Here is a 26,924-nt window from a genome sequence, read left to right as displayed (position 1 = left end):
CTGAGATGATGGAGCTCAGAAAGGAGCCATGGACAGAGGAGAGGGGGGAGACTAGCACATCAGAATGCAGTGGAGGGGGAGGCAAAGGGCGAGGCTGAAGGCTGCAGAGGGAGCCCCCAGATAGAAACGAGGTGTCAGGGATGCCAGGACTAAGCCTAAAGGGGTTGCAGAGGGCAGGCTGTGCTCAGGCCCTAGACAGGTTCTCCTGGTCCAGGGGCATAGACTAGTATGCCTGGTCACCCAGAGTCTCCCGGGCGCTCCTCGGGGCAGGGACGGGTCTTCTTACGCTATTAAGAACTGACCCGTAATGCTTTACAAAGCAGGTAGATGCACCTATTTTGTTTGGTCGTCAACACCCTACGATAGGAATTTGATTTTTACTTAGGGATGAAGAGCTGGGATCAGAACCATGTCCCTTGCAACGTGTAGCTGTTCTGATGCAGAGCCTGCGGAGACACCACGCGAGCCCTAGGGAACCCTGCCCACGCTCCGGGCTCACCGCAGGCCCGGGGCGGACCTCTGGCAAGCGAAGAGCGCGGAAGCAGTGCGCACGCGCGCCGCGCTCCTCTTCTGTGACTCCGACTACAAACCCCAGGAAGCACCGGGCGCCGCGGCCTTTCAAACCGGCCAATGAGCAGCCCGCAGCGCGTCCGCCGCGGCGCGTTTAAACCCGGGGCGGAGGCGCGTCGGCCGGGGCGTCGCGGCAGCTCGGGGTGAGGGGGCACCGGCGGGGTGCTCAGGCGGGGCGGGCGGCTCAGGCCGGGGGTCCCAGGGGACTCGGGCGCGGCAGGGGCTCGGCCCGGGGGCCGCGGGGTCCCCTCGCGCGGTGCGGCGAGGACGGGGTCGCCCTGGGGGCAAACCAAAGCCCCCAGCAGTCCAGCCCAGGAGTTCGGTTGTCCGGGTCCGGGGCGTTCAGGCCTCCCTCGGACGGCGCCGCCCCAGAGCTCCCGGCCCGGAGGCGTGCGGGCCCGGGGTGTGCGTCGTGGAGGGCCTCGGGCTACGGCTGAGGTGGCCTCTGCCGGCCTCCCCGTCCCTCCCTGACCCGGCGCGGCCCCCAGCCCCCTCTGCCCGGTCCGAACTGCAGCGGCCCACGCTGCGGGGCTTCCCTGGGGCTGGAGGAACCCGGGGCCTGGGCTCTGACACCCGTTCACCTTCTTGCTTCTGGTCCCTGCAGTGACTTCTGACAGCCCTCGCCGCGCAAGGAGGGGACGGCAGCGACGTGCCTTCAGCCAGCCTGGCCCGAGAAGCGGAGATGGAGGTTCCCAAGAAGGATGGTATGTCCCTGTCACTACTGCGCTGTCGGTTCGGGGAGCTCAGGGAAGATGCAGGGCGATTTAATGCTCCTGCGAGAACTCGTTTATTTGTTCACTGCTCATCCCGTGCTCTGCACCCGTTAAACTCCTGGTCCCTGTCTTCAAGGAGTTTGCATCCCTCTAACTTCTTTATTTTCCGTTTTTCTACATTCCCTTTACCCCCCAGTTTTAAGTTCTGTCACAGCAGAGATTCTTGTCGGTTTTATTTACTGCAGTGTCCTCAGTGCCTGACACTTGATAGGCATTCGGATATTTGTGGAATTGGATGTGATGTTGCCATTTTTTCTTTTTTTTTTTTTTTGCTTGTTGCTGGTTTCTGTTGGCTGAGACTTGTTTAGGATCTTGGCCACCACGTTAGTGAGTGAGCCTGGCCTGTAACTTTGCTGTCTTGTTCTGTTCCTGTCAGGTTTGAGTGTGGAGGTGACAGCAGACTCACAGAATGAGTTAAGGGCCATGCCCTCTTTTTCTGCTAAAGCCTGTTGACATCCTTTATCCTTTGTTCTTCACAACACCCATGCGAGTAGACTGGGTCTCCCTGTATCCTTAACTACTCCATTCTGCAGAAAAACCATCCTAGAGGATGCCAGTCATCGGTGCTGCTTCGTCGGATCTAGAACAGTATTTGCTGCTGCAGTCTTCTCCCCCTTCCTCTTCTGTCCCCCCTTCCGAGGCCCTTCCACGTGCCCGCTGAACCCCGTTGCCGCTTCCTGAGGCCTTCACCCCTCTGTCACCCTCCCTTCGCATCCTTTCTTGCCTGTCCATTAACTCATGCTCATCATCGACGTGCAAATAGGTCCTGTTATCTGACTTGTCCCATATCCTCCGCTCCCTCTCCACTGCCGTGTGCCTCATTCAGAGCCAGACTTCAAGAACCTTCTGTATTTGTTTCACTATTTTTTCACATCCTTCAACCCCTGCCAACCCCCTCTGCCCCGACACTCCACTCAAGCTGCCTTTATCCGTCACTGAGGACATCCGTGTTGCCAAATCTGCTCTCATTTTTCTGTCCTCTCAGTAACCTTTGACCTTTTCTCCTTCCGGAAACTTTCCTTGCTTGGCTTCTGAGGCATCTTGGTTTTCCTCCTGCCTCCTTGGCTGGTGTACTTCCATCTCTTTGCAGATTTCTCTTCCTCTCTCTCCGGGACCTGGTCTGGGGTCTCTTTGTACTTCCCCCCACAGGTTCTCGGACAGTCCCATGGCTTTAAATCCATTCTCCTTTCTGGTGGTGCCCACATTTTGTCTTGAGCGCAGCCTCTCCTCTGAGCTCTGGACTTGTGTGTTCACCTGCCATTGTAATTGGCATCTTCACGTAAATGTCTTCCACCTCTTAACTCAGCAGGTCCCCCCCCTCCCACCCCATTCTTAGCAGGCTCTTTGTCTTTCTAATGGAAGTAAATTGCCTCTCCGTTCACCCAGCTGTGAAAGTTGTGAAGCTGCCACATTCGTTCAATCATCAGTTACTGTGATTTCCACCATATAGCTTGGATCCATCTACCTCTTTCCAGTTGCACCCAAATGCCACCACCTTGGTCTCAGCCATGTTAACTCACCTCCACCTACTTTTTTGTTTGTTTGTTTTTTTAATATTTATTCATAAGTATTTATTTTATTTTATTCTTTAATATTTATTTATTTATTTATTTGGTTGTGCCGGGTCTTAGTTGCGGCAGACGGGCTCCTTAGTTGCAGCTCACCAGCTCCTTGGTTGTGGCACGTGGGCTCCTTAGTTGCAGCATGTGAACTCTTAATTGTGGCATGTGGGATCTAGTTCCCTGACCAGGGATCAAACCAGGGCCCCCTGCATTGGGAGCGTAGACTCTTAACCACTGTGCCACCAGGGAAGTCCCTACCTACTTGTATATTTTGCACTTTGGCCAGTGTGTGCACTGTAATTTTGGTAGATACTACCTGCTTCTTTTCTGATACACTGTGCACAGCCCCCAGGGTAACGTTTTAAACTCAAAAGTTAGAGCATATCACTCTTCTGCTTAAAACCCTTCAATAGCTCCTGTCCCACTTTGGCTAAAGTAAAAGCCTGTCGTGGCTTGGACGCTGTCCGGGATCTGATCCTACCTATGTTTCCACCTCCTCCTGCCACTGGCCACTTCCTCAGCGGTGTCCCCACCTCCACGCTGGCCCCTCAGCACACTGCCTTTCGCTCAGTGTGCCCACTGGGCAGTGCTCTCCCAGGGGAGCAGGAGCACGCGGCCCGAGTTTGCAGGACGGACGAGGCAGCCAGGCCAGGTCACTCGGAGCCGGCCGCGGAGCCTGGTGTAGAAGGCTTTTTCCCGGACTCGCGGTCCAGGATTCCATTCTCCACAGCAGACAGGTGGAAGTCTGTAGCAGTGACCGGTAAAAATGACTTCCCAGGTTCAGACACGTGAAAAGTGAAATGTACGTCTCCATCTCCTTTTTGTCCCTCAGCTGCCCAGTTACCACCTCCAAAGGCCACTGATGTCATCGGTCTCCTGGGTGGTCCAGACCTAACTAGTGCAAGGGCAAGGCAGCATGTGTCACTCGAGTCCCCCTTTCCTATAGCATATAGAACTCTGCCCTGCATCTTGGTTTTTGCACCTAGTTTATCGTGATGATCTTTGTATATCAATATATGAAGTGTTACTGTTTTTTTTTTTTGAGTCTAAGTAGTGTTCCATTCCGCTGTGGGGCTGTGCTGTACTGTCTGCTATCCGGGAACATTTAGTTTGTGTCTGGTGTCTTGCTGTAACAAATGCTGCTGCAATAAATAACATGGGGGGAATTCCCTGGCGGTCCAGTGGTTAGGACTCGGCGCTTTCACTGCTGAGGGCCCAGGTTCAATCCCTGGTCGGAGAACTAAGATCTCACAAGCCGTGCAGCACAGCCAAAAATAAATAAATAAATTAACAATAATAATAATAATATGGGATACTTGACAGCGGTAGACTTCTGGGTCAAAGTGTATGTGCATTTCTTACTTAGTAGATACTGCCAGGTTACCCTCTGTAGAGCTGTAGTAATTTACAAATCAAACTTTTTGATTTTTAACAATCTTATAAGTGAAAAGTGGAATCTCAGGAATCTCAGGATCTTTCATTACTCTTATTTTTGAGTGCGGCCAGACTTCTGGTCATATATTTAAGAACATTTCATTTTATCTCCCGTAAATTTCCTCTGTTCATGTCCTTTGTGTGTTCTTCCGTTCTGCCTTAGTTGTTTTCTTGCAGTTTGTAGCGCTGTTCACCAGTCGGCCCTTCGTGATGTGAGCTGCACGTGTCCTCTTCCCTGCTTGTTTCTTTTAACTTTGCTCATGGTGATTTTCGCCATGCAGAGATGTTAAATTATTAATATCTTGGACTGTCAACTTTCTGTTTTATGGCTTCCAGTTTGGTATCATAGTTAGACCTCTGCACACCAGGTTATAAAGTGATTTCCCCATGGTTTCTTGTTCCCTTAGGGTTTCGTTTTTTCAATTAAGTCTTTGACTTACTTGGAATTTGTCCTGGTATGGTATGAGGTATGGATCAAACTTTAGATACATATATTTTCCCCCCCAAAAAAGGTTATCAAGTTTATCTCAATACCATTAACTGAATAATCCACTTTCCCCTTTTATTTGATGTGTTACCTTTATGATATACTCAGCTTTTTTTTATATCCATGTTGCATATTTCTTGTTAGGTTTGTTCATAGGTGTTTTGCATTTCCTTGGTGCTACAGTAAATGAGGTATTTTCTTCCACTGTATCTTCTGTTCTTTTTAGATGTGAAAGCTGTCGTTCGTTTGTTTGTTTTTTGTGGCTGTGCCGTGCAGCATGTGGGATCTTAGCTCCCTGACCAGGGATCAAACCCGTGCCGCCTGCATTGGAAGTGCAGAGTCTTAAACACTGGACCACCAGGGATGTCCTGAAAGCTGTTGATTGTTGTGTAATAATTTTGTCAGCCATGTGCTTTTATCCATTTACAATTTATAATAGTTTTTAGTTGATTTTCTTGATTTTTCTTGTGTCTGTAATCATAGCATCTGTGCATTGTGGTAATTTTAACCTCCAAATTCTTTCCTTTGTCTAATTGTGTTGGTTAATGCATCCAAAATAATGTTAAGAATTGTGACAGTAGATGGCCTTGCCATGTTCCCAGCTTTAAAGAAATTTCTTCTTTAGTTTTCCATTAAGCCTGATGTGGGCTTGCTGCTTAATTTATGTGTAGATGGTAGTCAGTAGTGCTGTTCATCAGTATTTCTGCTTTTTTTTTCCTCTTGGATACATGGTAGAATTGTACTTCCCTGCCCGCTTAAAGTTGGATTTGCCTCAGATGTCCAGTGAAAGGGGAATGTTATGTGTCACTTGTAGGTCTTTTAGACCCAACGTGGAATTTGCTATTTCCCCTTTCTTCTGCCCTGAAGACCAGCAGTGCTCCACCAGATGGTGGAGGCTCCGTCAGCCTGGGTTCTGGAGTGAGGGGGACATGGAATGGGGCCCTGGCAGACAGCTTGAGTGAGAAATACAGCTTTGCTCTTATAAGCCACCTGAGATTTGGGGATTGTTTGTTACTTCAGCATAAGTTAATCTATCCTAACTGATAATATATATTTGCTCCTGGCTTTAGGAGGAATGCTTCTGATGGTATCCCATTAAATCTAATTTTGGCTTTTGGGTTGAGATGGGTACTTCCTTATATGATAAAATATGTCTATTACTTTCTTTGTAGTTCCTTTAAAGTCAACAATGTATGTTGTGTTTTGTCATGTGCCTTGTCAGTGTACGTGGAGATGACCCTGGCTTCCCGCTTAGGCCTAGTAATGGGATCATGCTACTAGATTGTGTGAAATTAAACTGTCCTGCAGCCCTGAGGTCCTGGCTGAACCTCACTGGGTCATGACAGAGTCATCATCAACGACTCTTAATGTGTTGCTGGGTTCTGTTTGCAAATATCCCTATTTAGGATTTTTATGTTGACACAAGCCAAGTCCTTAGTTTTCTACAGAGCAAACTTTGTAGGTTTTTGGTATGGCTGTGCTTGCTTGATAGACGCAAGCTGGAAGGTTTCTCTTTTCCTGTCCTTTGGAGCAGTATAAATGGTTTTGGAATGACGTATTCTTGAAAGATTTGATAGAATCATCCTGCAAAACTATCTAGGACTTGTGCTTTTTTGGGGAGAATAGCTCTTTAATAAATTTCTCCAGTTATTTTGTGATAATTGAACTATTAAGATTTTTTTTTCTTTCTTTTGGAGTCAGGTTTGTAAATAAATCGATTTTAATCATTTAAATACAAAAAATATTCCATTTCCCAGAACATTATCTCTGTCAGCCAAATTCTTAGGTTTATGTGCACAGAGTTGAGCAAACTAGCTTATGAATCTTTTAATCTCTTTCTCTGTTTCTCTTTATTTCTTTTGTGCTATTGTGCTTTCTACCTTTTCCTTGATTAGGTAGTTAGGATTAATTGAATTGACTAAGTAGGACCTAATTAGGCTATCAGTATATTTTAAAATTTTATGGTTTTGATAAGCATGGTGCATTGTTTATTAGGATCAAATAAAGTAAGATTTGTGAAAGTGGTATATGAAGCTTATAGTATTGAAATGCCAGTTTATTGCATTTTGATAAATATTGGCTGAGAGTCCAGGCCCTTAGCTGGACACTGGGGAGTTTGGGAGAGTATTGGGCGTTTGCTGTCTCGGGGGAGCTTACAGTCTGGGTGGTGGGAGACATCTACAGGATAGGGATGCTAAGGCAGAGGTCAGGTCCGGGGGCTGCAGGGGCCCTGGGGGAGGGCAGGAGCGGAGTGGGGTGCGGAGCTGGGGAGCGAGCGGCTGTCCCAGCCGAGGGACCCGCTACCCCAGAGCCGGTGGTCTGTCAGTGGAGGGAGGCTGGTGGACAGGCCGGGCCGGGGAAGGCCTCCAGGGCACGAGGAGCAGTTTTATCTGGGCGTTCAGGATGAGCTCCAAGGAGAGGCGACAGTCAACAGATACGCATGGAGCCCTGCCGTGCGCTTGAGTAGCGCTGAATTTGCTTTTGAAAGAGGACTAGGTGCACTTTGTAATGGGGAATTTAATTCTAGGGGAGCTGAGGCAGCTGGTCTTTTGAAAATGTGCTGTACCAGAAAACGACTTACCTAGTCTTGCAAAGCTATTCCAATGACTCGGCGAATGCATTTTAGATTAGATCTTTAAAGTAAGGGCTGAAAAATAAGGACTTAGGCTGTGGGGGCAGCTTAGCAAACACAGAATGGCTGATGCTATTTTTAAAAGGAAATGGAAAAAATAAAATATAATCTAACGCCCCTTAAGAAAATGTGGCTATTAAAATAGTGATGTCACACTTTTGGAAGTGAGATTTCAAAATAGTTTTGACAGCTATAGAGACTATGGTGATGTTTTCTCGTTATCAGTCCCATCCCTAAAATAACGACTGACTTTTTCCTCCGCAGATATTCTTCTTTTGGCTGATGAAAAGTTTGACTTTGATCTCTCATTGTCTTCTTCAAGGTAAACAAATGAGTTTTCTTCCCTTGCCTTTGTATAACCACGTTCAGTGAAGTCTTTCATTTAAATGCCCGTGTTATTAATAATCCTTTTCTGTTAAAATAGTGCCAATGAAGATGATGAAGTCTTTCTTGGACCTGTTGGCCATAAAGAAAGATGTATTGCTGCCAGCTTAGAATTAAATCATCACATTCCTGAAGAACCTCCTTTGCCAGCATCTGAAAGTCCCTTCACTTGGAGTCCTCTGACTGGGGAAAAATTTGTGGAAGTTTATAAAGAAGCTCACCTACTGGCCTTACAGATACAAAGCAACGGCAAAGCCAGGGCGGCCCCAGCCGCCAAGCCCGAAGATGCTGGGAGCCAGGGAGTGGACGGATTCATACAGGAATCAAAACTAAAAATAAACCTCTTTGAGAGAGAAAATGAAGTGAAGAAAAGCCCCAAGTCACTGAAGAGGGAGACGTACCACCTGTCGGACAGCCCCTCGAGGGGACCGCCGCCCTGGGGCACCCAGCCGCCCTCGGGCGCGGCCCTGCCGGCTGCTCCTGCCCAGGCGAGCCGCCCCCGGACGCCGGGGCCGCCGCGCGCCTCGTGCTCTTCTTTGCCAGCGGAGCCAAGTGCTGCTCACCCTCCGGGCCAGGCTGGCACGCAGAAGAAGGCCACCAGCAAACTGCTGCCGCCCCGAGCCTCGTCTCTTCGAGGAAAAAGCATTCCCTCGGCCCTGGAGAAGGTAGCCCTGACCCCCAGCAGCGCGTTTATCTGGGGAACCAGCCGCTGCCTTGCTTCTGAGCCCTCTTGGTCTATGCCCTAGAGCAGAAACCGTTACGGGGAGGAGCCTGGGAATGTAGCTGCTCTGAGGGCTCCGAAGCGTAGGCGGGGAGGTCCAGGAGCAGCAGTGCCGGTGGCGTGGGAGCTGGGCTTGGGGCGGCGTGGGTAGGGCTGCCTCGCTACTGTGGGGACTTAGAAACACCTCGTGCTCAATTCTGTTTGCGATCTTTCCTTCTGCTTTGTTACAGCACTGGACATTCCGCCCGTTAGGGATTTTATGGGCGTTAACAAGCAACTTCTTCCAAAAATCCCCCCTCCGGGAATGGCCACTGGCCTCCCTCCTTAACCATGACTGAGTTTAGATTGTTCCCTCCCAGGCACGAGTGGATGCGCTGCCTTGGGAGGTGGCAGTGGACTTGTGTGCCTTTGGGGTGCGGCCAGCCATCTCTGGGAAGCGGGGGTCCTAGCGGCTCTTGTGGGAGGGCTCTGGGGCAGCAGAGGGTGGGTGTCAGATTACAGCTGCCTCCTGGGTTTGCCTCAGGGCGGAGCAGCTTGGAGCCTGCCCTGCTCCCTTTCCCAGCTCCGCTGCCCTCGCGACGGGCTTCAGCTCTCCGAGCCAGTTAGAGAGGAGTGATGCTTTGTGGGGTTGTTAGCAGGTTTAGATCAACGCAAAACACCCAGCAAGGGCCTAGAAAATCGTTTCCCTCTACAAGCACATCTCCTGAACCACATGACTCCCTGCTATCAGAACCCAGAATTGAACCAAGCTGACAGTGGGTCTCGCATGCAGAGCCCTGCACCAGCGGGGCGTGCGGCCATTGCTTCCCCAGGGCTGAGACTGCTCCTTTAATCATGCAAACTCCTCTGCCTGGAAATCATTTGGATGTAAATTTCTGAAGTGATGTTTCTAGAATGAAAGCAACGTGGTTCTGTGTGTAACACGTGGACTTGGGCCCGGATTTGTGTGTGTAACACGTGGACTCAGGACAGGGAGTTGGGGTATAATTTTGCTTCTTCTGGGTCCTTTTATTTTCCTGGTCCTAAGTAGTGCTCTATTGCCAGAGAGCTGAGTTTTTGGTCAGTGAGGTGTTAGCTGGACCCCTGGGCAGCGTTTGAGCTCACTTGGGCACCCCCATCACTCCCCACGTTGTTTCTGTGGGGAGAGTCATTCACATCCGGAGTGACTCACACACGTCACCCCTGTGAGGATCGCCTCTAGACACAGCTGGACCACTTGATTGTACTATTTAGAAGTGTCTTTGCAAGGCAGCTGCTAGGATGGCCGTAGTTGGGAGAAAAAACAAAATAACAAGTGTTGGTGAGGATGTGCTTCGCTCACGGGACTGTGCGGTGGTGCAGCCACTGTGGAAACAGTTTGGCAGTTCCTGGAAAAGTTAAACACAATTATCACATGACCCAGCAATTTCCACACTTTGGCATATTCTCAAGAAAACTGAAAACGTATGTCCATGCAAAACCCTGTGCAGCAATGCTCATAGCAGCATTATCCATAGTAACCAAAACTCAGTATCGACCCAGATGCCCATCAGCTGATGAATGGACAAGGGAAGCGTGGTCTCTCCATACATGGAATATCTTTAGCCATGAAGAAATGGAGGACTTACACATGCTACATACAGATGACCCTGGGGAACTAGGTCAGTGAAAGAAGCCAGACGCAGAAGGTCCCATGTATGATCTCATTTACAGGAAGTGACCGTAATAGGCAAGTCATGTTCTAGAGACAGTACATCTGGGGTTGTCTGGGCTGGGAGGTTGGAGGAGTGCGGAGTGACTGCTAACGGTCATGAGTTTCTTTTAGGAGCAACAAAAATGATCTAAAGTTACATTGTAACTGGTTGCACAGCACAGGGTATACTAAAAACCACTGAAATGTACGCTTTAAAATGGTGAATTTTATGTTATGTGAAGTATGTCTCAATTTTAAAAATGATGTAAAGGAAAGAGAAAGTTAGTGCTTTATGAGCTTCTTTTGCTTCTTATGAAGTCTTCTTGATATGAGGGGTTATTTGTGTAAGCGTGGATTTGTTCCACGAATGCCCTTGTACCTGAATGTCAGGAATTTATTCTCTGTTGGACTCTGCTCGCCAAAGAAAAATGGCTTTCAGTCCTAGATGAAGATTTATTCCAGTTAAGCAGCCCCTCTGGTAGAGGGCATGACCATTTAATGAATGATTCCGTTCTGTACAGCATTTTAAACTTTATGTAACTGGGACCAGTTTCCTCATTATCACCCTTAAATACGAATCCTGACTGAGGGGGAGCTCTAGAGGAGCTCCTCCTATTGATGGTCTGTCCTGGTGTTATTTTGCCCTGTGTTCAGTGAGGAAGCCAGCTCCATCACCATTCTGTCTGGTAATTTGGCGGAGGAAGTGAACCGCCGTATTCCTTTCCATCCAGCTGATGAATTGAGGACCGTGTGTCGGGAGATGGATGGTGGCTGCGGGTGCTGTAACTGAAGCCTTCGTGTGTCTGTACGTTGTGAAAGACTAGAGGGTTCTCACATTTCAATTTACAATTTTTCAGCCCGTGAAAGAGAAACCAGCTAGTCCTTCCAGGATGAAAATCCTAAATGAGAAGGATTCCCACAGCAGCGTGCCCCCCGACAAGCCCCGTGCCGCCCGGGATGTCGCCAGCTTGCCAGCCGGTGGAAACCACGTGGTCCAAGGCAAGCGGTCGCTCCCTGTTCCAAACAAGGTGGGTTGGCCAGTGCCGAGGGGGGCTTTGGCCTGTGGTCGAAGGGAATAAGGGGCTGCTTTGTATACTGGGGACGTGTCTTTTTTTTTTTTTTTTTTTTTTCAGGCCGCGCCATGCGGCACATGGGATCTTAGTTCCCCGACCAGGGATCGAACCCGGGCCCCCTACGGTGGGAGCGCAGAGTCTTAACCTCTGGACCTCCAGGGAAGTCCCCCATGTGGGAACGCATCTTGATTAAAATCAAGGTTAGGGAGGTTGAAAATAGGACCCTGTTGAAAACAGGAGAGGCAGCTTGGCGAAATGCAGGGCACACAGGCCTGGCATGCGTGAGGGGCCGGCCTCTGCCCCTGGGGAGCCGAATGGACTGAGGAACGTCAGCCCCTCTGAGCACAGGGTCTCCCTCGCTGCGTCCGTGCACCGAGGAGATGGAACGTTGGTGCTTTGAAAACTGCAGCCCCTCACAGGCATGGGGACTACCGTCCACATCTTTGCTGTTTATTTTCCAGCGTTGATCTGTGTGTGCTTGTGAAAAGTGCCACATCACTGGTGGTACTCGTTAAGGCTGCCCAGTGCTGGGCCCCGCAGCTGTTGACTCCGTAGGCCAGGGTCCAGGCCCCAGATCAGCCGTAAGCAGGCTGCCAGGTGTTCCTCATGCAGGGCTTTGTCGGCCACTCTGTGGGAAGTACTGCTTGACCTTTTTCTTCCTTAAATTCAAGACAATTTGTAAACTATTAAAAGCCATTTAAAAACCCCACTTTTGCAGTAATAAGCCATGGGTAGTAATGAAGTCTTTGTTTTAGTCTGGGCTGAAGAAAACCATGTTAAAACCACCTGGATGTGCTGGCAGTCTTGCAAGAAAGTCCTCCTCAGGGTCCGTCTCGGGAGTGAGTGCCAGCGTGTGTGCTTCTCCAGCGGCTGGCAAAGGTAAGGCCGGCCCTGAGTGCTGTCCATTCCTGCCAGACTTGTCACAGAACCACTTAGCAGAAGGTTCTGGAAGGCTTGCTGTGGTCTGGGGCAGGGGAGACTGTTGGGGTCCCTGTCCTCAAGGTGCTTCCCCTCCTCCGAGGGGCATGCCTCTGATGGGCAGTCCTAGTTCAGGGTAGGGTAAGCAGTCACAAAGTGGGCATGCTCTCCTGGTGCCAGCTGACCTGGAAGGACACTGAGGCCAGCCTCAGTCATGTGATTAGACACAGATTTTTTTTTAAAGTAGGGCTGTTGCAGATAGTCTAGGGCATAGGACCCCTGTAACTCCTGTGTGTTTATTTAAATCTGTACTCCCAAACCTGTTTAAATTCAAGCTACTTTTTAATCTTTCCAAGCCAAGGGTGCCATCTAGCGGTAAAGGGGAGAAACCCTAGTAGGCTTTGGGGAAAGGCATTCGACTTCCTGCTCTTTAGGACTAAACTCTCCTCAAATTATATTTGCTGTGTAGACTCTGACCACAGGCTAAGCAGCATGGTGTGCATTTTGTATACAAAATGTGAAAAGTCTAAACTCCTGAATGAGACTGATCTGATTTGGAATCCTGTCAGTTGGTGGTTAAGAGAACTTAAGTTGTTTGTGTATCTTTACAAACTGAGGGGATGACACCTCCCTCGCGGTGTCCTTGTGGGCCTTACAAGAACCACGTAGAGTCCCATTCCTGTGTCTCGCATGTGGCACGTGTTCAGTGAAAAAGAGTTCCAGTGCGTTAGGCGCTGTGCGGTCTGTTTAGCTGTAATGGTTCAGGGCGTCAGCACCGTTTTTGTTTACGATTTCTGATCCTGCCTCTGGGAAAGGCTGAGACAGACTGAGGGGAGGCTTCTGGTGAGTGTATATTTCTCTGTTGTGCGTAGCAAAATCACCAGGGTCCGATTTGACAGTGTGATGGGGAGAGCATTGTGAAACTGTTACGCACAGTGTCACCTGAGCTGTGGCTTCAGTCATTCTCTGAAATTTCTCTTCAGAACCTTTTACCAGGTTGAGCTCTGTGTTGCGTATACTGGCAGCTGAGTATTTTCACCCTAGTTTATCTGTTCTGCTGATTTAAGTAGCGCTCCTAATTGATGTGACCTAACTTCCTTGTGATTTAAAGGAACCGACCAGTAAGGATTGTCTTCTCTTCATGTTTCCCTCCCCACCTCCCTGACTGGCCAGGTGGGGCACGTGTCTAGACCATCCATTTTCACCTGTTCAGCTAGGGTAGTTTTCTGCTGTCGACATAATCAATGAAGATAGGAGAGCTTGAACTTATGTATCCTTATATGCATCTTGGTAACTGTGTCCAGAATTGGCGCCTGAGACTACACTCAGCTAAGCCACGAGCAATCTGGGTTGTCCCGTGTTTGAGGATGTTGCCTGATGGACATACAGAATATTGTTCATATGTCGTATTTTTTTTTAATACGGAAATCACCATGATAGAAATAAGTAATTTTCCTCATTTGAAAATATTTTAAGGTAGGTTAGCATATCTTGTGTGTGTGTGTGTGTGTGTGTGTGTGTCAGAGAGAGAGAAATAACTTTATAATTTAAAAGTAACATCAGCTTGAGTGATAACCAGATTTTGTGTCTCCTCTTCCAGCTAAGCCAAGGGAACGTCCAAGCATTCCTGTGGACAGTTCCCAGTCAAACACCAGCCAGTCGGGCAGAACGGGACTTGCCCTGCCGCGGCTGTGTCTGCAGCCGGGCCCTGCAGGCGTGTCCTGCAGGCAGAGCCAGAGGCCCGGAGTTGCTGAGTCGACAGCGGAGCAGCCCAGGGCGCCCACCAGAGCGGCTCTCACCCAACCCCAGACTCCAGGACAGGGAGGCCCCGGGCTGAACTCTCATCTCAGTTTGTCACAATCTTCTCAAATGAATAAGACTGGGAGTACAAGAAGGGGTGATTCCCGTCTGAATTCCAAGACAAAGGCTATGCCTTCCCCTACAAATCACTTTAAAATTCCTAAGTGTTCTACTGGTAAGTAATAGATGAACTTTAGTGTGTTTTTATTCTTTTATTTTTATTTATTTTTTTAATGTGTTTTTAAAATATTGAACGAATTATATTTAAAATTTAAAAAATTGTTGGTTTTGGTGATGGTGGTTTCTTTGCTTTCATTTTACTTAAAGCACTTTATATATGTCTTCTAATTTTCTTTGTGTTGGATAATTCAGTGAATTTCTTACCTTATATTATATTCCTCCCCTCTACGTAACATATCATTGTTGCACGGCTGCTCTTAAGATTTTCTCTTGTTATTTTCAGTGTGTCAATTATTAGGTATTTTCATATGGCTTTCTTTGTGTTTATCCTCCTTGGGGGTTCTTGAGCTACTTTGATCTGTGGGTTGATATTTTTAATCAAATCTGGAAAAAATGTGTCCGTTATTCCTTCAAGTATTTTTTCTTGCTTCCCCTCATTTCCTGGGACTCTAGTTACCTGTGTTGTAGGCCTCTGTATGTTGTCATTTAGGTCACCGAAGCTTTGTTTTTCCCCGCACCACCCCGGCCTCTTGTCTTATGGTTCAGTTCTGATAGTTTCTACCGTCTCGTCCCCACGTGTACACAGCTTTTTCTGCAGTGTGTCTAATCTGCTCTTAAGCCCATCCAGTTAAATTTTCATTTCTGACATTATAGTTTCCCCATTTTTGTCCTCATGGTGTTTATGTTTTCCTTTGAATTCTTGAACATATTTATAATGATTGTTCTAAAGTCTGTTTCTTCTAATTCCATCTTCCCCGTCATTTTGGGTCTGTTTCTATCGACTAATTTTTTCCTGGTTATGGTCACATTTTCCTGCTTCTTCACATGCTTAATAATTTTGTTTTTAATGTTTATAGATTCACCTTTTAAAAAAAAATTTTTTTTTAAATTGGAGTATAGTTGCTTTACAATATTGTATTAGTTTATACTGTACAGCAAAGTGAATCAGCTCTACGTATACATATATCCTCTCTTTTTTGGATTTCCTTCTCGTTTAGGTCACCTCAGAGCACTGAGTAGAGTTCCCTGTGCTATACAGTAGGTTTTCATTAGTTGTCTATATCTTATACATAGTATCAATAGTATATATATGTCAATCCCAGTCTCCCAATTCATCCCAATAATTTTTTATTGTCTGCTAGACATCATAAATTTTATATTTTTGTATGTCTGGACTTTGTTGTCTTTCTTTAAGAAGTTGAATTTTGCTTTGGCAGGCAGTTAAATTTCAGGAGAACTTGATCCTTTCGGGGCTTCTTTTAGAGCTTTGATGGGGCAGGTCTTGGCCTTTACTCTTGGGATAGTTTAGCCCTGCAACTAACGTGTGGCCTTTCTGAGCGTCTCCTGAGTGTGCTGTGTCCACGAGGCGTCCACTCCGGCCAGTTGGTGTGTTTCGCAGCCCCGTGTGACGGTGGCAGCGTTCCTAGTGGGGGCTCTTGTCTGTTCTGGGGTCCTGCCCCACGTGCATGCCGCTGCTCGCTATGCAGCGAGGACTCGGCGTCCCGCTCAGGTTTCCAGAGCCCCTTCTCTCTGTGTAGCTCCCTCCTCTCTAGTACTCTGCCCCTCCAGTTCCAGCCTCCTTGGGCTCTCCCCACCTGCCCCGGCATCCTGGCATCGCTACCAGGCAGAAAGCCCTGCATGGTGTCCGGCAAGTGGTAGGCGGGGCGTTTGGCTAAGGTGAATTAATCTGATAAATGTGTACAACGCAGGGAGTTGCATGGAGCTGATGAAGGGGGAGGACAGCTCTGGCCTCCTCTCTCAAGCACATGCCTTCTAGTGGCTCGAATATTTTGAAGTTGTCGGCTTCACTGGCCAGTACAGGTGGCCTTTAACACCTGACAACCTCACTTGAGTTACTGCCTATGTAAGAATGAGCCGTTCTTTGGAGTGTTGTCCAGTGCTGGACACTCTTTTAGGTATAAGGGATGTAATGGTAAGACAGATATCCTACTCGTGGAACGTACATAGTAAGAGTAAAAGATAAGAAATGTCAAATAAGTATACTTTCAGATCATAAGTGAATAAAAGAGGATGGGGAGGAATTTAGATAGAGGGGTTCTTTAAGCTTAGATGGTCAGTGCAGGCTCCCTCAGGAGGTGACATTGAGCTGAGATCTGAACCATGAGGAGAAGGCAGCCATTAGAAAAGCCAGAGGGAGAACGGTCCAGGCAGGAAACGGCAAGTGCAAAGATCCTGAGGCAGAAAGATGCTGGACAAGTTCTGAAAACAGAACGAAGGCTGGAGTGGTAGGGACGTAGTTAAGTTAGGATTAGATTCTGCTACAAGCCCAAAATAGCGTTGGTTTTAATCAAGATAGATGTTTAGTTCCCTCTCACATGAAAGTCTACGTAGATTTTCCAGAGCTGCTATGGCTCTCCTTGTGTTAGGGATCCGGGCCTCTTCCATCTTGTTTTGCCATGATTAGCTTCTCTTCTTCATGATCTAGTATGGCTGCACCAGCTCCAGCCCTCACACCTCCCAGCAGGAAAGATGAAATAGGTGAAGAAGACAAAGCCCTACCTTCCAAGGATACTTACTGGAAGTTGCACATGCCACTTCCTTCTGCGGAAGTCATAGCTCGGGACTTAGTCACGTGACCACACATACCTGCAGGCGATGCTAAGGTATGGGGTCTTTCCTACACTCAGCTAAAATGTCTTTCTAAGAAGAGGGGAGCAGATACTGATCAAAACCAGCAACCTCAGCCCTGTTAGTGAGCGAGGAGAAGGGTAAGAAGAGACGGAGACAGAGAGGCAGTCAGAGGCCAGCTTGCGTGGGCCCTGCGTGGAGGTGGCCGTCGGCGTACCCGTGCAAGAGGGGTTGCCTGTGAGGGTCTGAGCAGGGAGGAACATGACCTTCGACAGATCGCTCAGCAGAGGGAGAGACAGGCCCTGTGGCCAGAGTGGGAGCAGGGAGGACCACGTGCACGCCTGGCTGGGGTCCAGATGAGAGATCCCGGAGATGGTGGCAGCAGAGGTGAGAAGGGCTCCGACCTGGGGACGCTCTGGGAGACCAGGAGGGAATGTGGCCGCGGGGACTCAGAGTGACCACGAGGCTTCGGCGGGAGCACCGTGGTGATGGAGGGCCGGAGGGAGAGCAGCTCGGGGCAGAGACCGGCCGTCCAGTGTGGACCTGTGGAGTCTGCAGCGCCGGCGGGCTCCATGGGCCGGGTGTGAGCTTGGGCCTCAGAGGAGCAGCCGCAGCTGCAGGTGAAGTTTAGCTCTCCGCCGCGGAGAGCCTGGTGTGTTTGCAGACACGGACGCCCTACAGACGGGGTCTTTGGGGCAGCCGCTGGCACAGGGCCCGGGAACTGTGCTCAGCAGCGTTTGCTCCCTCTTCCCAAACGCCCGGAGCCCGACGCACCCCTGGCCAAGGTGCAGCTGCTGCCTGGCTGCCGACTGGTGCCCCCCACCAGCCGTCAGCCGCGTGCAGCCACAGGACTCCTACCCTCCGCCGCCCGGGCTGGGCCCTCAGCCCCTCGGCCCTTCCGACATCCGCACGCTCGCTTCGCCAGGCCGTTCCTGTTGCTTCGCAGCGTCAGGTCCACAGCAGGCACACCTTCCGTCGTTCGTCCTGGGCCGAACGGTTCCCACGACGTCTGTACTGCCAGGCTGTGGGCGCGACCCTGCTGCTGAGCACGTGCACCTCTGCCCATGCGGTGGCCGCTCGCTCTGGCTGCCATGTGATACTAGCTGTCATCGCAGAGGAGACGTGGGGACGGTGTGAACAGCGCCTGCAGCAGAGCCTTTAGGGTACAACTTTCTGAAAACACTCCTGGGACGGAGTGTCATTTACCGTGACTGCTTCCAGGAGCCACACAAGGGACGGAGACCCGGGGGACCGGCAGGCGTCTCTGTGGGTCAGAAGCTACCTGGAGGGAACAGCGCCTGCAGCTCCGGGAGGGAGTAATTTCCAGCCCTTCGGACTCGGGCCCTGGGCTAAGCCTTGGCTGACTGGGGTGTAATAAGGGTACTTTAATAATCTAAAATTCCGCAAAAGTAGCTGCCCTCCTGTGCACTCTCTGGAAGCTCCTGAAGAGCCTTCCACTAAGATGAGGGAGGAAACAGCAAAGAAGAAGTTGTGGGGCCCAAGAAAGGGGGAACCCAACACAGGAGGCGGTGAGAGTGAGGGGCCCAGCCTGGTCTGGCAGAGAGACCTCCAGGAAACGTGTGGGCTCGGAGCCCAAGCGGTAGCGCATGGAAACGCTCCCGAAGAGGCTGCAGGACATTTCGTCACAGGCCCCCAAATAAGAAACCAGCAGAAGATGGAGGCAGTTCTTTTTGGTTTTTTTTCCTTTTCTAAAAAATATTTATTTATTTTGGCTGCGCCGGGTCTTAGTTGTGGCATGCGGGATCTTCGGTGTGCCATGTGGACTTCTTAGTCGTGCCATGCGTGCAGGATCTAGTTCCCCAACCAGGGATCGAACCCGGGTCCCCTACATTGAGAGCACGGAGTCTTACCCTCTGGGCCACCGGGGAAGTCCCTGGAGGCAGTTCTTACGAACTCGAGGTAGGGGATGGATGGGCGCTGCGAGAAGACGGGCTGTGTGCTCCGTTAGACTCAGCTGTCAAAACGGAAACTCTGGAGGGCAGGCGGCCGCGTGGATTGGCCCGTGGGGCTGTGAGGGAGCTGGGATCGTATCATGACATCTCAAGGTTCTGAAAAACGAGGAAGTAGCAGGATATGTAATTTAGAGATAGAAGGTAGACACCTCAGGAAACAAGCAAGGTGGAAATAGGGTAGGTGTGGCTGGAGCCTGCCATTTTGAATCTCTTCATTTTTTTTGGTGTGTGGATCGCTTTGATCTGATCAACTTTTGAAAAGAACAGGAGGTGGAAGGTGAGGATAAGCATGTACGGGCAGCTCTTTTGAGAAGATTTGCCGCAAAGAGGCACAGAGACGTGGATCGGGGGCAGAGAGGGAGGACGGGGCGAGGGGGCAGGTGCAGGTTGGTTTGAGATGGGGGGCTGGCGGGGAGGTACCCGCAGGAGCAGGGCCTGGGCCTCTCCTGCCTCCTCGGAGACCCGGGCCGCCTTCCCCTTTGGGGCTGGGGTCGGCCTCTGCCCGTGGCTTCCAAAACACAGCAGGGTGCTGCCAGGGGGCCTGGCACCTGCGGCTTTGGGGGCCCCCGGATGAGTCTGGGACTTGGTCCCAGTGGATGGCGGCCTGGGGCTCAGTCCTCTGAGCCCGCTGGTCGTTGCCTTGTGACCAGATGAGATCACACACCCAGAAATGCTCATCAACCGCCAGACGGCACATAAATAATGTCACGTCCTAAGATGACCTCGTGCCCTCCCGGTTCCCGAGAGCCGGGGCGGTGGCGGGCTCTGTGGGACCCGCCTGGAACCCCCCGTGTTGGCGCCACTTCTGCTGGCGGGGCTCACGGGGAGACCCGACGGGGTCATGTGTTGAGTGCCGCCTCGTCCCTCGGGCCACTCCGTCCCCGTCTGGGCATTAGCCAGGCTGAGGGCAGTGGAGGGACCAGGACTCTTCCTCTTCCGCACCCGCTGGTTGGGCACCACAGCCCTGCCCGGTGGGTCCCCGGGGAGGGAGGACATGTCCCTTCCCACACGCCAGGGCCGGAAGGTTTTCCCTCTGGCTTGTCTGGCCTTCGTCTACTTTACGTGCCGTCTTCACTGCAACTTGGGAACATGGGACACTTAGAGGAGGACCGCCCGTTTGGTGAAGGCGGATGCGTCACCTGCCCCGCATCTGACTGACCGTCTCTTCCTTTCTCGTCTCAGGTGAACCCCTGGACGGTGCGACACCAAAGTCCTGTCGGGCGCAGAGACCGCAGTCCTGCACATCGGTGGAGAGGTACTGAGTCCGTTTGCTTCCTCTCTCTCTTTTTTTTTTTTAACATCTTTATTGGAGTATAATTGCTTTACAATGGTGTGTTAGTTTCTGCATTATAACAAAGTGAATCAGCTATACATATACATATATCCCCATATCCTCTCCCTCTTGTGTCTCTCTCCCACCCTCCCTATCCCACCCCTCTAGGTGGTCACAAAGCACCGAGCTGATCTCCCTGTGCTATGCGGCTGCTTCCCACTAGCTATCTGTTTTACATTTGGTAGCATATGTGTGTCCATGTCACTCTTTTCTTACGAGAACAAACTGAGGCCCCTGCTAGCTTCTGAACCCACAGCCTGGCTCCAGACGCCCGGCCTGAGCCTGGTCTCTCGGAGCCGCCCTTGTGTCCCTCGTGGTGACGGCGGCCGCAGACTCGCCTCTGGGGCTGGGGTGCCACTCCTCAGCCCTGAGCCTGCAGTTCTCCAGCCAGACCGCCCAGCCCCCCGCGGAGGTTCTGATCCGTGGGTCTGGGGTGGAGCCCTGGGCCTGCAGGGTCTCAGAGGTGACGCGTGTGCACCGCATTTGAAGACCACTGGCCTGGCTCAGCCACTCGGACTCCGGTTTGAGTCCCGGTGCTGCCCCTGTGTGCTCTACATCTAGTGCAGGCTACCGAACGTTCCGACCTCGTTTCCCCATCTGTCCAGTGGGGATGGAACCAAGCACAGCAGAGCAGTGCTGCAAACAGTAAGAAAACACACACGCGCGCACACGTGTGCACGCCTGGGAGTCATTCACGCAAAGGGCAGCCCCTCCCCTGACTGCTTTCCTGCTGCCACCTTTACTGCCCCCTGCTGAGGGGGGTGGGCTGCTCCACCCACACATCTGGCCCTCTGGTGACCGGGCCCCAGCCCAGCTCTGAGTGCTGTCACAGTGGAGGGACCCTGGCCCAGTGCTGCTCAGGCCTGGGCCCATCAGCTGGGGGCGGGGCAAAAGTGAGGTCACTCTGACCCACGGGAGCACTGTTCCCAAGGCTGGGGTCCTGGCACCAGCATGTGGCCGGGGTGGGAGCACTGCTTCGGACCTTGCTGGGGTGGGATGAGCAAGACAAGCACCAGAGCAGGGCCCTAATCCTGGGTCTGCCCCAGCCCCGCCTGGGCCGTCCGCCACTCTGCACGGCTCTGGGCCTTCATTTCCTTGTATGTGAACTTGGGAGGCACTTCCTGGGCTTGGGCCAGACGCTTCCCTCACAGTATCAGCCGTGCTGAGCCGCCTTCCTGCCACGCACAGTGGGTCAGAGCAAGACCCAGACCTGATGGCCACTGGCGGCCTCGATTCACCTCTCTGTGCCTCGGTCTTCTCACCTGTACAATAGGGAAGCGGTTCCTACCTGCCAGGGTTACTTTGAAGCTTACATTTGTTTATATCTGTCTGTATTTTCACTGGAGTTGGTGGTGGAGCTGCCAGGGCTCAGCAGTGAAGCACGTGGGGCAGATTCCAGAAGTCTGCAGAGCACGGCAGCTTGCTTACAGCACCTCTCCCCTGCCCACGCTCCTGCAGTGACTGTGTCTTTTGGTAGATGTTGAAGTTTGCGTTTAGACTCTTCTTGAGCATGCAGACTGTCCTTGATGAACAATAGATGTGTCATCTGGCCTCCCATGGGCTCCACCTTGGTGGGAGGTCCTTGACTTTATTTTATTTAATAAGATAACAGTTCACTTTATTTGGCCTCTCTCCTTTATCGACAACAAAACAAACTGACAGTGAGGCAGGATGTGCTGGCAGCTGAAGCCACAGGTATCACCAGGGTGGGAAGGAGAGATGCGTGGGAAACAGGCATCCGGTGCCCCAGGTCACTCACCTGTGTTCACACCTGATTCAGGGGCCTTAGACCCAGGAGCAGGTGCACACAGGGAGAGTGCTTGTCTGCTTGTGTGCCCGGCCGGGCCCACCCTGGGTCTGGACTTCCTTGTGGAAATACTTACGCCTGCAAGAGGTGACTTTGAGATCCCTGTGAGCTCCCACGAAGAGCGTTTCATGGTACCACCCACGATGTGCAGCCACACTGGATCAGAACCTCAAAGGGGCGCACTGAGGAACCGAAGCCCATGCCAGGGCTCCCGGGGGGTCGGTGGCAGCACCCGCTGCTCAGAGGACAGGGCTCTCATGGGCTTCGGTGGCTTGAATCGTCTACGTTGACACCACAGACTTTCTGCTGTGTTAGCGCGTGGCTGAATTGTTAGATTTTTCGCTCTGCTTAAGACTTCGGTGTCTCCAGGGTTGCTCACAGCACTCCTGCTAGGCGGTGCTCAGCGTCGCAGAGCCTCGTGAGCAGCGTGAGGACCCCCGTGAGCACGGGGCGCGGGGCAGCCCTGGCCTCGCCTGCCGGCCGTCGACTCTCCAGCCTGCCCCTGGCGACCCCTGAAACTATGCCCAGGGCTCTGGCTTCTCCCCTGCGTGTGTCTGCTCGGCGACTTTCTTCTGAGCCCCAGAAAAAATCTGCAGTGAGGTAAGAGTTAAAGGCTGCACTAAGTTTGTTTCGAATTCATAAAACCTCAAGCGATCATGTGCTGGGAAATCACGGTCAGGAAGCAGCCAGACTGCGGTCCATCACCGCTTCTCGGCAGCCGTGGGGGAGCCTGGCCACACTGCACGCCCTCCCATTGGTGGGTCTCTGCGGGGAAGGCAGGCCACCTGCTCCTTGGTTGTGTTTCTCTCCTGACATCACATCCCGGGGCCAGGCCGGAGGCCTGAGCAAGCGAGGAGGATGCCTGGACCTCGTGACACCCTTGGGGGAGACCAGAGTCTCCCACAGGGAGGAGCCCTGGGGCAGAGCTGCACGCTCAGGAGCCGTCCTTGTGGCCGGGTTCCAGGGAGAGCCCCCAACCTTGCCCTCGAGGGTTTCAGTCAGGGTGGCCACACTCAGGCTTCCTGGGGAAAGACGCTGCCCACCCGCCTCTGCCCTGTCTCCCACTCGCTGGCCCTGGTCCTGCTTCGTCTGTGCAGGAGACTGAACGGGCACCGTGCGGCATCAGGCCTCGATTCTCTCCTCGTGGCAGAGCGTTGGGAAGGGCTGGGGGCGCTAGTGCGCAGATCTGCCAGCAGTGGGTGTCGGGCATGTACATGTCTGTTTAGTTCTGTGAGGACAGAGAAGACTAGAAAAAGAAAGTGCTGGGCTGTGTGTGACGTGGGGGAGAAGGGACGCCAGACAGTGAGACACAGGCCCAGTGTGTGGCCGGTCACAGTGCTCTGTTCACGTGCGTCGTAGGTTTGCAGGCGTCAGCAGAGGGAAAAATTCTTTCAAATTATTATGAAGCCTTTAAAGTATTAAAAAGAAAAGACGCTGTATTAATTTATGGACACTGCTGCTTTTCTCCTGTAATTCGGTTCCGAGTCATCAGGTGTCTGAGGCCCGCCAGGTGGCAGACTCTGTCCTGGGCCTGGAGATGCAGCGGGAAGTGGCGGCCCGGCCAGGTCTCCCTGCACCATCTAACAGGAAACAGACACCAGGGCAGCATATCTGCAGGGTGACAGGTGGATGCGGACGGCCCCGCCGCAGAGCGTGTAACCAGGGCATTCAGACCTGTCCATGGGCCCAGGCCTTACGAGGAGGTGGCATCCCGGGCGGGACGCCCGCACGTGGTCCTCACTTGTTCCTCCTCTTTAATACCTTACGGAAAAGGGCGTAAAATAGGCACGTGGGACCCAGACTGGTAGCTGGTGCTGAGAGGGACCCCGGAGACCTTGCAGTCCTCCTGCAGGAGCCGGAGCCAGAGCCAGAGCCGGCCGCTCTCCGCTGGACAGCGCTTCTCCAAAAACCGTCTTCCCGAGTCACGGCCAAACAAACGAGCGTCGCCCGGGAGCGTCCTGATGAGATGCCCTTTTTCCCTCCCACAGAACTGCACCGGTGAGAGAGGGTGACAGCAGGGCTGCCGCCAGGCCCTCAGACTGGTCCCCAGATGGGAGCTTTCCTCCCGCGTCTGCTGTGCCGCAGGCACTTAACTTTTCTCCAGAAAAGAGTGATTTCACTTTTTCAAAAAGTATCACCACGGAAGTAGCACTGGATGAAGCACAGCCCCCTGAAGCTGCACCACCCAGTGAGGTGAGAGAAGCAGACAGCGTTGACTTGTGTTGTCCTGGGCTCCCCCGGGTGACCGCGGAATGTCATCTGTGACCCCGGCTCCTCTGGTGCCAGCTGCACCGAAGGGAGGGGGTCAGGACATCCCACCTCTGGAGGAGACAAAAGCTGCATCTCCCCTGTCTCCGACCATGGAGATGGCCAGGTTTCAAAGGGTGGGAGGTGGGAAGCAGGGCAGCAGGGAGGGGGTGAGCGGGAGCTCCAGCGCAGGCCACTGGCAGGAGGGAGGTGGACGGGCTGGAGGGCTGCGGGTGAGGAGGAGACGTCAGGGCTCGCCCACCGCAGCCCCTCTTCCCACCTGGCCCACCCCAGCCCTCCTTCCTTGGGTTTCCAAACTGTCAGTCACGTGGGACCTAAGCAGAGCCCACTCGTCTTCCCAAGATGGTTGACAACAGATGCTAGGGTCGCCTTTCAATCTTGTTTCTTGCCTAGGCTCTTCTCGTGGATGTCAAACTGGATCAACTTAGCGTCACCCTGCGGGCTGCAGCCACACCCCTGGGCGACCTCCCGCTCATCGACTTCTGCAAGACTCCGGAGGCGAGCGTGGCTTTGGGGTCTGGAAGCGGGCCCCTGGTCGACCTCCTGACAAACACTCCAGGTGTCAACAGGAGGGCTGTGGCCAACGCCTGCCACGAGGTGGGACAGGTGAGGTGCGGCGGGGGCCCTGCTGGCTTTGGCCTTGGGTGGTCTCAGTTGGGTCTGCTCTTCCCCCAGGCGCGTCCCGGTGACCCTGGAGAGTGGCCACTGGGGCTCCTGAGGGCGACGTGGCTCGGCTCGCCTCACCGTTAGCGGTGTGAGCGCGGTTCACCAAGTCACGAGCAGGAAGCCGCCCGGGAGCCCTCCCAGGGCCGGGGCCCCCTGTGCTTAACGTGCGCCGTGCGAGCAGAAACGCCTGAGGAACTTGGCGTCTTCTCCCTCCAGCTGCTTACACATGATGGCCAAGGTGCCTTTCCACTGGGCCCGAGCCAGGTTCACCGAGCAGTTGGGTGCCGAGCCGCGGGGAGCTGGCCGCAGGCAGCGTGGTCTTCAGGGGACCAGTCCTTCGGGGTCTGCGGGCCGGGAAGGGGCGGCGTGGGCGCTCCGTTCACCTCTGTGGCTTCTCTCCTGCAGCTCATAGACTTGGCTTCCCCTCTGATCCTGCTGAGCCCCGAGGCTGACAAGGAAAACGTGGAGTCACCACTTCTCAAGTTCTGAGCGGAATGAAATCCTTTGCATTTCACTCAAAGTTATAACAGTCAGTCCTAAAGTGGTTTTCCACCCTCAGAAATAAATTTTAGGAGGAATTGTATTGGAAAACTTGAAACACAAAACAGAAACCTAAGTAAAGCTGCCGTGCCTGGAGTGGGGCCGTGGGGTTGGGGGTGTTTGGCCACCTGGGGTCACCACCAGCCGACGGCCTCCATCCTCCGTCCTCACGGCCCCGCTCACACGCTGGGTGCAGAGCCACAGTCGCTCCAGGTGAAGAATTTGTTTTGAACCTTTTGTATGTAAAATAGCAAGTGACTATTTTTAAAATTAAGTGTGTATGAAAAGTTAAATAGTCTAGATTAAGTTAAATTGTAAAATAAATGAAATGTATTAAAGCCTATCTTGATGTTTAAGATTATCCTGATTTTCAAACATGCATAGCGATTTTTATTACTAATCAGTATGCACAATTTATATTATCCAAACTTTCTTTCTACAAAAGTGATTTTCAAAATTTAGTGTGAAGAAAAATTGGTTAAATGCAGACCCCAGGCCCCAACCCTCAGGTCCGGGGCAGGCCTGGTAATCTGCACTTTCACTGGGCACCCAGGTGACTCCGATGAGATGGGCCACAGACCACACCTTAAGGGGAGGCTGCTCTAGGGAGGTGGGGTGCGGGATGGAGAGGGAAGCGTGGGAGAGGAGGGGCTTATCTGATACCAAGGTGACACGAGGTGTACAAGGGACGGTCCCCTCGGGGGTGCTTGCGCCAGGAGGGCGGCTGGGTCACTGGAAGGCTTACTCCCTGCCTGCAGCTGTTCTAACTTAGGTTTGTTAGAAACTAGCTGGCCTGAAAGCCACTAATCCGTATAGATCATTTCTCAGTCTTAATTCAGTGGCCTCACAGCACACAGTAGAAAAGCTGCTGATTGGACCTGCTTTGGGGGCTCCCATCCAGTGTTCCTGGCATGAAACCAGGGAACTCTGTCCCCAGAGGGCTGTGCTTGCACTTTCTCTGGTGAACGTCGTGAAGGCAAGTCATCATTTGGGACGGCGACTCCCGTGGTATCAAGAGTAGAAAAGAGCGCACCGTGGGTGGCACTGCCGCACCTGTGGAGAGGGCGTCACAGGTAAAGGCGGGAATGCTTGGAAGTCGGAGTTCATAACTGGAGTCACCCCTGGTAAACTAGCGGTTAGACTCTCGGATCAGGGCCCTCGCCCTGGGAGCACTCCCTGGCCAGCTGGAGAGGAGCCCAGAGGAGTCACGGCCGTCCACTCCTTCCCTCTTGTCTCCACTCCGGCGGGCAGTGTGGAATTCTAGAATCCACCACAGGGGTCCTCAGCTGTCTGACCCGGCCCCTCATTTCACAGGGGAAAACCCAAAATCTGGAATTCATTCAACACACATTTATGGAGACTCTCCTGTGCGCAGGCTGCATTTCTGCCGGGGGTCAGGGTGGGTGCGAAGCTCATGCATCACTGTCTTCTGGGGGCGTGACGGTGGGTGGGAGAGGGACCAAATGGGCTCCGGCCACCCCACCCACAGCCCGGGGTCGAGCTGGGCCTTTGGCCCCGCCTGCTCCCTGGCTCTTCTCCTCC

At 52.3% G+C, this 26,924-nt stretch overlaps 1 protein-coding gene across 2 annotated transcripts; it reads left to right on the top strand.

Annotated features, from left to right (window-relative positions):
- Nucleotides 1–585: 585 nt before the first annotated feature.
- GTSE1 (G2 and S-phase expressed 1) lies at nt 586–25,725 on the top strand. 2 transcript variants are annotated; one of them, XM_082422200.1, is made up of 12 exons: nt 586–713; nt 1,175–1,274; nt 7,723–7,780; nt 7,883–8,507; nt 11,093–11,263; nt 12,064–12,187; nt 13,827–14,201; nt 19,951–20,023; nt 22,278–22,508; nt 23,897–24,101; nt 24,570–24,773; nt 25,248–25,725. In XM_082422200.1, the coding sequence occupies exons 2-12, from the start codon at nt 1,253–1,255 to the stop codon at nt 25,329–25,331; spliced, it is 2,172 nt and encodes a 723-aa protein (XP_082278326.1). In that variant the 5' UTR covers nt 586–713; nt 1,175–1,252; the 3' UTR covers nt 25,332–25,725. The 2 variants fall into 2 exon arrangements, with proteins under 2 accessions (XP_082278326.1, XP_082278325.1); XM_082422199.1 differs by having other exon boundaries at nt 587–713; nt 24,570–24,782.
- Nucleotides 25,726–26,924: the final 1,199 nt, after the last annotated feature.

This window comes from Balaenoptera physalus (assembly GCF_965194825.1).
Source record: "Balaenoptera physalus genome assembly, chromosome: 13".
NCBI classification, from domain to species: Eukaryota; Metazoa; Chordata; class Mammalia; order Artiodactyla; family Balaenopteridae; genus Balaenoptera; species Balaenoptera physalus.
This window is presented reverse-complemented; position numbering and strand designations above follow the sequence as displayed.

Bases quoted from the DNA above. Each gene is read 5' to 3' on its own strand.
- GTSE1 (XM_082422199.1), top strand. From the start codon at position 1,253: ATGGAGGTTCCCAAGAAGGATG. The intron at 8,508-11,092 runs GTAGCCCTGACC...ACAATTTTTCAG, and splicing joins TTCCCTCGGCCCTGGAGAAG to CCCGTGAAAGAGAAACCAGC. The intron at 24,102-24,569 runs GTGAGAGAAGCA...TTTCTTGCCTAG, and splicing joins AAGCTGCACCACCCAGTGAG to GCTCTTCTCGTGGATGTCAA.